Source organism: Lactuca virosa, chromosome 2 (genome assembly GCF_052849685.1).
Source record: "Lactuca virosa cultivar CGN04683 chromosome 2, Lactuca_virosa_CGN04683_v6, whole genome shotgun sequence".
Taxonomy (NCBI): domain Eukaryota; kingdom Viridiplantae; phylum Streptophyta; class Magnoliopsida; order Asterales; family Asteraceae; genus Lactuca; species Lactuca virosa.
The window spans coordinates 261,774,015-261,788,008 of NC_136427.1; the positions used below are offsets into that span (position 1 = coordinate 261,774,015).

A 13,994-nucleotide genomic window follows, 5' to 3' on the forward strand; every position below is an offset into this window, starting at 1 on the left:
CATATTTATCATGTTTTTCTGGGAACAAATTCCGCAACTCTTTTATTTAAATTATTACTCTGATTTTTATAAAGCATAAACAAAAAAAAAAATCGGTCTTTTCTGGCCGTGAAAATGGGGATGTCACACTAGCCTCGATAAGCAGCGGAGGAAACGGTTTTGGTTGATTTTGTAGTCATCCGACATTCAGCAGAACATAACATCATTTTGGGCAGGACAACTCTGCTTAAATTGGGAGCGATCCCGTCAACAATGCATGGGATAGTGAAGTTCAACACTAGCGATGGACCGGCTACAATCCTGGCCACACCGCCAAGACAACTGCAATGTTTTGCAATCATGCAGCCAGCTGAAATGACAAGAGAAACCAAAAAAGCACGGAGTGGACCGGCAAACGAGAAGGAAGTGATCAACCAAGAATACCCCGATCAGACGATTAGCATCGGCCACAACCTCCCAGGGGACACCAGACGGGCGCTTGTGGACCTCCTCAGACGGTACAAACACGTGTTTGCATGGGCGCCCACAGACATGGTTGGCATAGACCGGAAAATCATAGAACACAAGCTCATGATTAAACCAGGCACAAAGGAAGTTAAGCAGAAAAAGAGGGTTCAAGGAGGAGACCGCAATAGGGCGATCAACGCATAGGTAGCCAAACTGATAAAGGCAGGGATATTGAGAGAAGCAATATTCCCAACCTGGATAGCCAATCCTGTCATGGTACAGAAACATGATGGGTCATGGCGCATGTGCATCGATTTCTTTGATCTCAACAAAGCATGCCCTAAGGACTGCTACCCCCTACCAGAAATCGACCAGAAGGTAGAATCATTACAAGGTATCAAATTAAAGTGTTTCCTGGATGTGTATAAAGGGTATCATCAGATCCTGATGAACAAAGATGACGAGGAAAGAACGGCCTTCTACACAGATCACGGCACATTCTGCTATACCAAAATGCCTTTCGGACTAAAAAATGCGGGGGCAACATACTAACGCTTGGTCGACTCCATGTTTTCAAAGCAGATCGGAAGGAACATGAAAGTATACGTCGATGATATGGTCATTAAGAGTGAGGATGAAGAAAGAATGCTACAGGACGTCAAAGAGAATTTCAGGACGTTGGAAGAGGCAAATATGAAGCTGAACCCGAACAAGTGCACCTTTGGAGTTGAAGAAGGTCGGTTCCTATGATACTATTTCACTAGGCAAGGCGTCCATCCCAGCCCAGCAAAAGTGGATGAGTTCATGGAAACTCCACCTCCAAGCACTTTAAGGGACGCGCAGGGCCTTAATGGGAAAATCACAGCACTCAGCAGGTTCATATCAAAGTCGGCCGACAGGGCCATGCCACTATTCAACACGCTATAGGGTTGTATTGAGAAAAGTAATTTCCAATGGACGGCAGCAGCAGAGGAAGTGCTCCAAGGCATCAAAGAAGCCTTACACAAATTACCCACGCTAGCCAGCCCCATCCCGGGAGAAATATTACAAGTATACCTTTCAACCTCAGCCAAAGCCATATCATCCGCACTAGTCGTGGAAAGAGAAGGGGAGCAGAAGCCAGTGTACTTCGTTAGCCGAGAGCTACAGGGCCCCGAACTTAACTATCCCACCCTGGAGAAACTGGTGCTGGCACTAATTTTTGCTGCAAGACGTTTAAGGCGGTATTTCCAGGCGCACCAAATAGAGGTCCTAACTAATCACCCGATCAAGCAAATCTTACTCAAGCCTGAAACGTCAGGAAGACTAGCGAAGTGGGCAATAGAGTTGGGTGAGCATGACATCAGTTACCAGCCAAGGACAAGCATCAAGGGACAGGCGTTAGCGGATTTCCTGCTCGAAATCCCGGGAGAAGAAGACGCAGCCAAAGAAGGAATTATGGTAGTAAAAGAGATCTCGGAGGAAAGTCGAAAGTGGACACTGTACACAGATGGAGCGTCCAGCAGGGAAGGCTCAGGGGCTGGTCTAATCCTAACCAGCCCAGAGGGAGAAGAAGTTATGTATGCCCTCCGTTTCGACTTCCACACCTCAAATAACGAGGCGGAATATGAGGCGCTGCTCGCCGGCCTACGCCTGGCCAAGCAAATAGGGGCAGAAGCCGTAGCAGCGCTAACAGACTCGAGATTGGCTGCCAACCAAGTGAATGGGAGTTTCGAAACGAGAGACAAGAGAATGAAAAGATACGTTAAAACAGTGCGGCAACTTACTAAATCTTTCAAGGAATTCACAATCAAACAGATCCCAAGGAGTGAGAACAGGAGGGCAGACGCCCTAAGCAAACTCACGTCGACATGTTTTGACCACTTATAAAATAAGGTTCTAGTAGAAGTACTCAAGGAAAGGGGTATAGAGGAACAACAGATAAACACACTTACGACAGCGGGACCCACGTGGATGACTCCGCTGATAGATTACCTGCAGCAAGGCATCCTCCCCGATAGCCACGACGAAGCCAGGAAGATACGCATAAAGGCACCTTCATATGCACTAATCAACGGGGAGCTGTATCGGAAGGGGTTCACAACCCCATGGTTAAAATGCGTAGATAAAGCCAAAGGGAAAGAGGTACTGCAAGAAGCACACGTAGGCCAAGCAGGCGCATATGAGGGGGCACGAGCTTTAACAGGGAAGGTACTCCGGATGGGAATATACTGGCCAACGGCGCACCAAAACGCAACAGAGCTAACAATAGCATGCAAGGAATGCCATGTATTTTCCCCGGTCCAAGCAAATCCACCCGCACCTTTATCCAACATATCCAGCCCATGGCCGTTCTATCAATGGGGAATAGACATTGTGGGACCATTTCCAGAGGCATCAGGGAAACTGAAGTACATGGTCGTGGCGGTGGATTATTTTACAAAATGGATTGAAGCAGAACCGTTGGCATGCATAACAGGAAGGCACATAATTAAGTTTGTCTGGAAGAACATCATGACCAGGTTTGGCACGCCTAAAATACTGATAAGTGACAATGGACTCCAATTTGCTGAAAACTCGTTCAAAGAATGGTGTGCCAGTAAAGGGATCAACCAACGATTCACGTCAGTGGCACATCCACAAGCAAACGGACAGACAGAAGTATCCAACAGAACCATCGTAAACGGGATCAAGAAACGGCTAGGGAAGGCCAAGGGAAACTGGACTGAGGAAATACCAACAGTGCTATGGTCATATAGCCCCGCGGACAGGCACGCATGAGACACCATTTAGTTTGACATATGGAACGGAGGCAATGCTCCCGGGAGAGGTGATGATAGGCATGCTAAGGACAAGCTGTACTAACGAAGAGGCCAATTCCCAGGACTTGAGGCTAAATCTGGATACCCTTGAGGAAAGGCGAGAGAAGGCAAGTATACGCCAGGCAGCGTACAAGCGTGCGACGGAGAGATACTACAATCAGAGAGTCAGGGAAAAAGCGTTCAGAGTGGGAGAATATGTGCTAAGAAAGAACGAAGCAAGTCGGGCTCAGCCTCAGGGGAAGCTGGGACCCGCATGGGAAGGCCCATACAGAGTGGTCGAAGCGAACCAGAATGGGGCATACGCCTTGGAAACAATGGAAGGAAGACAAATACCAAGAACATGGAATGTGTCACACCCCCAAACCAAGGATGGCGGAAACGTCCGGGGGTGGAGGATTTCATGTATAGTATCACAACAACGAGTATAATAGTGCTCAAAGTAATACAACCATCATAAATATAATTGAAAAGGTTACACCATAGTATATGTTTACATGTTTCAAAATCAATTACATTATGATGACAAAATGAACTGTTTGACGATTTAACGTCCTATCCTCGAAATGCTGTTGATTTCCTGTTTCACTGATTTCCTGAGAATACAAGTAGTTTTGAAAAAGTGTCAACAATTAAGTTGGTGAGTTCATAAGAGTTTTGTTTGAGGAAAAAGCCGTTTTCCTTGTAAAAACAATAGAGTATGATTCCAGAAAATCCAATATTTTCTTTATTAAGTGTGAAGTGAATGCTCTTATGTTATGCGATAATGAATCCTAGAAGGACCCGTAGATTCCCTCTATAATCACCCAGTGTATATAAGTTATATAATATTTAAGTTGAATAAAGCGTTGAATATAATGGGTCTGCCCTAGGTCCACAACCAAACAAGGAACAGGAAGTAAGGTGGGACCACTAATTCTAAGTCGATTGTGACTAGATTCTTATATAACTCTAGCATATACACTTAGCAATTATAGCTAAAGTCTAACAATTCTAGATGAAATGTAGTATTAATAGAAATATGTTTCCAAAGAAAATCCAATATTTTTCCTTATAAAAGTCATGTAGTCCTAAATCCAATTACCGAGAATATGTGTGTGTTTTATACTTATAACGGGTTTGTAGTTTTAAAATAGATAAAACCCCTTTTCAAGGTAGAGTTTTCCCTGTAAACTTGAAAGATTGTTAACTCCCTATGTGAGTCGCTATAACCATACTATGACGAGAAATAACTTGCACAAAGTTTTTCAGACGTTAAGATCCTATGACTCTTGTCACCCGCAGACCTGCCGGTCCGGCTGTAGCTAGCAGCGAGGTGTGGGGTGTCAATCCCAATATAGATCTATACAAAATTATCACGCTCTCCCTACAAGAGACTCTGGTTATAACTTACAGTAATTGGAATCCCGTACTCGAACGTACTAGGAGAGAATTGCCTCACAACTTAAGTTAACCAGTTTACACATAGTTTGATTATAAAACCTCTTCTGTGGTGGAAGTAAAATCACCTTTTATGAATAAATTAGTGATATGAAATCCTTAAACTATTACTATTATAGTTTATCATGTAGTATATGAAAAACCCATTTGTCTTGAGAGTAAAACCTTTTTCATGTAGTAAAAATCCATAAACTATGCTTGTTGTAGTTTATTATATGTGTTCGAAATGAATGAAGAAACCTTATCATGAATGACTAAATTTCAGTTTATGATGATACACTAACAAGAAAAGACATTCAATATTTAGAACTTATTGTTATGCACTTTGCTCAACATACTACAAAGTGTTATGAAAGTTGTAAGCTGTGAACTAGTTTTTGACCTTTCTACACTGTTTTAGAAAATTCACAGAAAAATCATACGAAGTCGAAAATTAAATCCGTAAATTCTGAGAGTTCAAAAAATGTGTCTAGTTTATTCATAATTTTTATTATGATTTTTAGAAGTCTTTAACTTGTGTTAAAGTGTTCATATTCACAGACTGGTCCGAATTCGTTTCTGAAATGATAGGCAGTTTTGTAAAAATCACCATAAATCGTAGAAAAATCGTATATAGATGTGCAAGTAGTCATTTTAAAGGTGTGAACCTGAACTATTTGCATATTAAACAGTTTTGAAAGATATTAATTTTAAGATAGTCAAAACAGTCCGTGAATAACACTCAACTTTTCTGATGAAAGCTGTTCTTTGAGTTTAGTTAAGTTTTTGGTATTTTAACTTGTATTCCCCCCCCCCCCCCCTAAAACTTGAAGAAAACATGAAAATGCAGGGGTATGAACTCACCTCGAGTGATTTCAGTAGACGGATGATGGAGAAAAGAAGTGTTCAACTCAAGAACACTTAGATGATGCTTGAAGATTCGAAGATTAACAACAAATATGACGATATTTGTGTAAGGAACTCATGATTTGAGTGAAGAAGTGTAAGGAAATCAAGTGTGGGAAGAGATTTACTTACCAAGGTGTGTGGAAAGCTCAAGATCAGCCTTGAATCTCGAATTCTTGGTGAGAGGAAGTGAGAGAGAATGTGCTTTGCTCTTTGGTGAAAAGTGAGTGAAATGGGAGGAGAGAGGAGATTTTCAGCTTTTGATGAACCTTTACAGCTGGAGGAGGGGTGTCAAAGGACCAATAGTTGACTAGGTAGGGGGAATAGTGACTGAGGGTTGTACTATGAAGGTATGGGGGAGGTTGCTTGTGTCATACTGTAGATAAAGTCAACACTCTACCCCAAAATCTAACTTAATAGATTTTATTCTTGGACAATGATTTCCCCCAAAAATATGATTAAAAATGAATATTTAGGGTCTCTTATATTAAATTACGAGTTTTGGTGAAAATCACGCGTTAAAATCACGAAAAACGGGCTTAAAACGAAGATTGGGTCAAAAACCGGGAAGAAAATGCTAATTTTCGATGTCTGGCCGAAGGTTGGGTCTTGAGAGGGTTAGAACCGAAGGTAGGGTTCGGTTGGTGCATTGGAACCGAGAGTAAGAGGTTCGGTCTGAGCCTCGCAGGCGAACTCACCAGAAGGGACCGAAGGCTAGGGTTCGGTTCAGCAGATCGGATCAGCAGCTTCGGTTCGGTCCTCCTAGTTCCGTTCTTAAGGGTGTTCGGTCCAGGAGGCTTCTTAGGGGTTTTGGTTCCTTAAGGGAGGTTCGGTTCCTAAGAGGGTTCGGCTCCTTAAGAGGGTTTGGCTCCTTAAGAGGGTTTGGCTCCTTAAAGTTGTTTTTCGCGTAAACTTCCGTTTTCGAGCGGTTTTCGACTAAATTAAGGGTCGGGATGCCCCGAGTGATTATAAAAAGTTGAGAGAGATTTTGAGAGAGATTTGGGAGAGATTTTACACACTTGGAGAGATTTCTCATACAGAGAGAGATTTGGGAGAGATTTCACACACTTGGAGAGATTTCTCATACTTGGAGAGATTTGGGAGAGATTTCACACACTTGGAGAGATTTCTCATACAGAGAGAGATTTGGGAGATATTTCACACACTTGGAGAGATTTCTCATACTTGGAGAGATTTGGGAGAGATTTCACACACTTGGAGAGATTTCTCATACAGAGAGAGATTTGGGAGAGATTTCACACACTTGGAAAGATTTCTCATACTTGGAGAGATTTGGGAGAGATTTCACACTCTTGGAGAGATTTCTCATACAGAGAGAGATTTGGGAGAGATTTCACACACTTGGAGAGATTTCTCATACTTGGAGAGATTTGGGAGAGATTTCACACACTTGGAGAGATTTCTCATACAGAGAGAGATTTGGGAGAGATTTCACACACTGGGAGAGATTTCTCGTACTTAGGGAGATTTGGGAGAGATAGAGTGAAAGAGGTTGAGAGTGACTTCGTTTGCGACCTTTTTAAGTGTTTGCCTTCGTAACGCAAGGTTCTTACACTCTGTTAAGCCTTGTTATGAATGTTATACGCTCTCGAGGGGTATGGAATAATGTTTTATCGGGTTGATTCATCACTTACCCTGATTAGGGTTTAGAATTTCCGAACACGTGTGTAACGCCCGTGTTTCTAGGCTAGGCATTAATATTGACATAATGGTCTAGGTTAACCTTTGTGACTCATTTTGAAGAAATGAAAAAGGAATTATGTGAATTCTATGTGTTTTATGTGTTTTATGCTTAATTACTAGGAGTTAATTAATTAAGAATAAAAATAAGCGTCAAAATTAAATTTTAGATAAAGCCGATATCTATTAAGAAAGTTGTAGTGGTCGTGACAAGGATTACGGATATATAAAAAATGTCGAAATCCGAGTTATAACGAAGAAGTTATAACTTGTCGAAGTTTCACGACAAAACCGGCTCGGTGCTGAATGTCGTAAAAAGTGAGTTTTCGATAAACTACTTTTTAGCCTTAGTAATCTAAACGAAACTTGTAGTGTTCGTTAAACCGAGAAGTTCGATAAAAAGAACGCACGAATCTGACTTCGTATGAGGAAGTTATGATTTTGCGAAGTTTCAGCTTAGCAGTAGACAGCTAAAAACTCGAATTTTAGATCCAATGATTTTTAGCCGACACAACCTAAACGAGAATCGAAGGTCTCGTCATTAGTAGCACAACGGTAAAAAGTCTGACGAAAACGGACGTAGGATGAAGAAGTTATGAATTTTTAACGGATTTCCTGTCCCGGTCTGTTAAAAATAATAATATAAAAATTAAATCAAAATTAGCCAACAAAATCTAAACGGAAGTTGTAGAGCGTAATTTTACCTACGCGTGCATATAAAGAACGTCAAAAACGGAGCTCGTATGCGAATGTTATGGATTTTAGAAGTTTTTGCACAAAAACCGAGAAAATTCGCATAGTCACGATTTGCCACGTCACCCTCGCTTAGAACGTGCCACGTGTCCGAGATTGGTGAGTCAGGCGAGCCACGTGTCCGAGCTGCTGAGTCATCCGAGCACCTGGCCTTATCCGAAGCGGTCCAATCAGGAGAGGACAGCGAGGCCTTCGCACGTGCAGCCACCTGCGCACCCTCGCCTGCGGACCCCACCACCAGAACCGACTTCGGACCGAGGCTTCGGACCAATCACAAGAAGCCAGCAGCCACTTCGCACGTGCAGCCTCGTGCGAGCCATCCCCTGTGAGTCCTCGGATCAGCACACCTGGAGGCTTCTCAGCCGTCGGATCAGGAGCTTCGGCCCCTATAAATAGGAGGGTGCGAGACCTCCCAGGTATACTTTGAAAATTTGTCATTTTTAGCCCTTTTTTCAATATTTCTTTCATTTCAACTTCCCTCGAAGCCCCGGTATCAATTATAACCCCCGAATACGCCACGAAGTGCCCGAGAAGCCCGGAGAATTTATCTTTTCGGTTTTGAAGCCCGACCCTTCGTAGAGCCCGGTTTCTCAATAAAACTCCCGGTTTTATTAGAAACGATCGTTTTAGGAAACGAATTGCTGCCCGATTTTCATTAAATCAAGTGAGTGTGTAGTTACTTTCACCTTACACATAGATATGAAGTATTTTACATAAAATACGTGATGTGTGAATATTTATTGTTTGTTTATTTGAGTTGGATGTTGAAGGTGTGATTTATACATGTTTTTAAATAATTTAAACTGTATATGTATTTTTATCTACAAAAATGTTGGGTAAAACATTGGTAGATGAAATAATGGGTGTGTGATGAAATGTGAGTTGGATAAAGGAGATGATCAGTAATATTGATCATGAGTTGAGGGTGAGTGGTGAAATTTGAGAGAATCACTTACCCAAAATGTTGGCCCCCGTCATTCAGCAGAGTAGGGATGACAACCATGGACTATTCTAGATGGTCTGTGGAACACTAGCAGACCCGCAACCTATAGGTGTAATGAACTATATGTTCATTTGGAGTACTCTAAAAACCCATTGACATGTATGACAGGGGTGAATATTGTCAATAATAATGTCAATAAATAAGAGCTATGAATTTAGCCCCTGTTGTATAAACCCTGATGATGGTGTGACCTTGTGTCTATTCCTTAGGATGAATCGTTAGGAAGGAGTGATAGTTGATTCTTAGGGTAAACCCTTAAGAAATAAATAAGATAATGGGGTTGGGGTAATTTGGTTGATTGATTGATGTTTAAGTACAATAAATTTATTTATTGTGGGTTGAAAATCCTATATGCTCACCAGGCTTCCAAGCCTGACCCACTCAGTTTTTTATGATTACAGGTAGTGGACCCCGAGCATAGTCGGATGATGATGAGTGATTTATGGATTATAGGCGAGTAGTTATAAATAACTGTTGTAAGGCTTATAATGTCTTGTTTATGCTTTTGATCTGTATCGGAACATGACATCCCGAGGTTTTAATATAAAAAGGAAATTATATATTTCTTAAAGAACGGTTTTGATAAACTTTTATCATATGTTGTTTTGGGGACCAATTCCGCAACATCTTTTAAAAAGATTCTCTGATTTTATTTTTAAAAAAAACATAAATTAAATCGGTATTTTCTGGCCGAGAAATTAGGGGATGTCACAGTTGGTATCAGAGCATTAGTTTAAGCGAACTAGGAAATTTGTAGGATTTCTAGACTTAAACTTAGAATGCTAAGCGATGATTGTGAGTTGAGTGTGTCTATTATATTTTAGGTAGTACACCTAAATTGACACGAGCACTAGTTTATTTTAGGAAAGATGCCTAAAATGCTTTTATGTGCTAAATGCTATATGTTTGCCATATATGCCATTATTTGTTTGGATCTATGTTCTGTTGCCGACCGGATCTGGAAACCTTATGTGTGTTGGATTCTAAACGTATGGCTATGATATTAGAACTAACATATAAACGTTTCGGAGTAATAACGAAGGCTTAACGTCTAACGAAAATGAAGATCTAAATTCACCTACGATTGGTGTATAGATCGAAATGACGAGTACTCAAAGTGGATTCGGAAGCGATAATCCACAGCCTGAGCCAATCACGATGGCTGGGGTGTAGGCAATGGTGCGTACGATGTTGGATGAACAGATGGAAGAAACAAAACGTTTACTTCAACAAAGTAAGGGTGAACTTACTATGCCAGTACGTCAGGCATATGTTCTTGAGGCAACTATTAGGGTTGCCAAGTCTGTTGAAGATATTATCAATGACAGGACCGCCAACAAGATTGAAGTTGGCAAGAAGAGGAAATTTGAGGGGTCTTCAAGGCCCAACAAGAGCAACATATCCTCAAAGTCTGGCAAAAGAGGAGGTAAAGGAAATTGGTGCGGGAAGTGCAAAAATAAACACTCTGGGGATTGTGACAGGAAGGTGAAGTGCTTTAGGTGTGGAGAAATAGGGCATTACGCCAATAAGTGTACGATTCCCAAGGAGGTGTGTTATGTATGTAAAGAAGAAGGCCATATTTCTAAGAACTGTCCGAAGAACAATGAAGTAACAAGGCCAAGTGCACCATCAACGCCAAAAGAATTTCAGGATATCCTTGACGAAGCGATTAATAACGCTAGGAAGTAGAAGTAAAGACTTGATACCCGAAGATCAAGTTACGAAGTAGTAATGTGAATAGTAACAAGTGGTTTAACCTATTAGAGGCATAGTATAGGGTAAACTTGAACCTTTGTGTAATCGTTTCAAGGAAATAATATAAACCCTAGTTTTGTCATCTGATGAATGGAATGGTTGGTGTAATTTTTGAAGTTGTCCCAATCGTCTGGAATTTCCATCACCAACCAAGTTGAAGCAGAATTGATGATTGAAGATACGTATGGAAGAAGTCCTAGTAGAGTCTAGGAAAATTTTATGATTAATTGGACACATTCGTATGTGTTAAATTGTTTTTTGATTTTAGGACTTGGGGACTGCGAGACCGTACTTGGGACGAGTATGAGTAGGTGTGAATAGTAGTAGAGATCTATACTACTGGAAGCACAGGACTCACACTTGGATCAGGGAAAGTCACAAGGTTACCAAGAAACTAGTAATTGATTCCGTCTTATTCTAGTATGTCATTACCATCGTTTTGGTAATGACTAAGAAGATGATTGTTATTCCGACCTTAGAGGTCATATCGAATCGAGTCCGACTAAGATGAGTTTATTATGTGGTTCAGAGAACCAAGTTCGATGTAGTATTTGACTTAAGCCAGAAGATTGAAGTGAGAAATGATCAAAGCGATCAATAGAAGTATCACACTCATTATTAAAGAAGTTGGTAGTTAGAAATGATACATGTTGAAATGTGATTGTATCACATTAGAACATGAAGGAAGGTATAGTTTGTTCCGAAATTTGTCCCTAGGAGATCTGAGTCTAAGTAGTGCAGTATACAATGAGAGATCATTAGAACATGACCCATCGGTCTGTTACAATAAACGAAGGAAAATACTTATTCTAAGAAGAAGAAGGAGTCCTCAATAAGGATTTATTTTGTAACTCGAAGGTTACGATCGAAAGTCCTATGGAGACCTGAAGCTTTTTAGGATTAGCTGGATATTATCGCTGATTTATCCAAGGCTTTTCTTCGATCGCGACTCCATTGACAGCTTTGACCCACAAAGGAGTTGTCTATACTCGGAATGAGAAGCATATGAAGCTTTGAAAAGTTAAAGAAGACGTTGTGTGAAGCACCGATTCTTTCGTTACCTGAAGGAGTTGATGAGTTCACAGTTTATAATGATGCCTCTGGAGTTGGGTTAGGTTGTGTTCTGACCCAAAGGGATAAAATGATAGCGAATGCATCGAGGCAATTGAAGGAGCATGAAAGGAACTACCCCACTCATGGTCTGGAGTTGGCAGCAGTAGTGTTCGCCTTAAAGATATGAAGAAGGAATTGAACATGAGGCAACGGCGCTAGCTAGAGTTACTCAAGGACTACGACTGTGAGATACTTTACCACCCTGGTAAAGCAAATGTTGTTGCTAATGCTCTCAGTCGGAAGGTAAATCTTGAAAAGAAAAGGCCAAGAGCGTTGAGAATTGAAGTTGTCTCGACAATTGTGGAAAGTATAAAGAAAGCTCAAGAGGAAGCTTTAGAGAGAAATGACCGAAAGGAGGAACGTTTGGGCAAAACGTTGGTGTTTGATACAAACGGTCAAGGACTGAAGGTATTCAAAGATAGGATTGTTGGGATTTGAGCATTCTAACACTCCTATGGTGTACATGCAACCCTAAATACCTTGGATCTATGTTTTCTCTATTATACATGCAAATATCAATTTCCAAGGTATTTATCCTAACTAGCATATTATGAAGTACAAGTAATATAGAAACTAGTAGAAATACATACCTCTTTGTTGGTGCTTGATTCCATGGAGCTCAAGAGCCTAGTGCCCCAAATGTGACACCTCAAATGGTTCACACAACATCAAATGCACTTGGAATAACTTAGAGAGAAATGAACACTTCATGAAATCGCCTAGCCCTCTTCATGCATACATGGTGGCCGATTTTGCAAGAATAAGATGCTTATATAGTTTGTCACAATTAGGGTAAACCCTAATTGTCATGGCTTTCCATTTCCTTGGATCCATGGGTTCAAATACACCATGGAGCATCCTATGGGTTTTGGCCCAACTTGATAATCCATGGAGCATTAGCCCACTATATAAGTATGGATGATTTACACAATCAACCCATATATTTAATTAGTCTTCTTTTGATCACTTAATTAATTCTAAATTAATTCTTGATCAACACTAATTAAATAATCTTATTAATATATTAGAACTTATAATATATTAATAAACCTTAAGTGCTATTTCTCTCATTTTAGTCTATCCAAATGCACGATGCCATGCAACCCAAATGGACCATGTCGGGTCGGGTCAAGTATACACCAATTATAGTTATGGACTTAGACACTAATCCAACAGTCTCCCACTTGGATAAGTCTAATAACTATTATTGCAAGTATGCCTTCACAACCCGACCAGCAATCGTAGCTCTTAAAAGCTGCTGCCGAACTCTGAACAAATCAATAACGCGTCCATTATATAAGTGATCATATATTCCTCCATTCTAGATATCATATGGACTGAGACATGGATTATAATCATTCTCTCTGTCCATTTGTTGTTTCCCGATTTCCGATTTATGACGACTGACTAATTGAACAAATCAAATCAGTCCAGGCCCGGCCGAGCACTTACGTTTTGTCATCACTAAATCATCGAGGGGCCCACAGATATCGCTTTTATCCCGAAGGTAAAAGGAATGGATAAACTTCGACTCATATGATTGTACTGACTACTTGTTGAATCATACACAAAGGCACGTTTTATAACATCGAGTTACCAATGCGTTTGCGTGCAATCAATGTATAACCAACTCATAGTCAACAACTCATATCTCTAGGTTTGAAGAATATAAGATATTATCGTCTAATGATTCACTCGTGATAAAATCCATGAAGTGATTCAAATGAGCGTGGGTTGAATCCAATACTCAGAACTTATGAGCACTTATGAATGTTGTAGCAACCATTGCTATGTCTAATGCACATTAGACAAATCATACAAGACAAACTAATGACAGTCTTGATTCATATCTACTTCCAACATATGACCGACTGTGGATGGTTTGAATAACTTAGTCATTCGGAAGAATGACCTAGTTATTTTGGAAGTCAAAACATGCAAAGTGAAACACAAAAATAATACTAATCCTGTATGGCCCCAACACTTTGAGTGTAAATAAAAACCCTTTTATCTAACCACCATATTGATTACTCATTATTCATGTTTCGATTAATCAACTTAATACTTGAATTGAAACAACAGTGATGCCATGCTCTAAG

General features: G+C 40.6%; 1 protein-coding gene across 1 annotated transcript; it reads left to right on the plus strand.

The window, feature by feature from the left end:
* The first annotated feature begins 1,041 nt into the window (after positions 1-1,041).
* LOC145158456 (uncharacterized) lies at positions 1,042-2,316 on the plus strand. Its single transcript, XM_079077350.1, has 2 exons — positions 1,042-1,183; positions 1,412-2,316. Exons 1-2 carry the CDS (start codon positions 1,042-1,044, stop codon positions 2,314-2,316), a joined length of 1,047 nt encoding a protein of 348 aa, XP_078933476.1.
* The last annotated feature ends 11,678 nt before the right edge of the window (positions 2,317-13,994 follow it).

Bases quoted from the DNA above. Each gene is read 5' to 3' on its own strand.
- LOC145158456 (XM_079077350.1), top strand. From the start codon at position 1,042: ATGAAAGTATACGTCGATGATATGGTCATTAAGAGTGAGGATGAAGAA. The intron at 1,184-1,411 runs GTCGGTTCCTAT...AATGGACGGCAG, and splicing joins CACCTTTGGAGTTGAAGAAG to CAGCAGAGGAAGTGCTCCAA.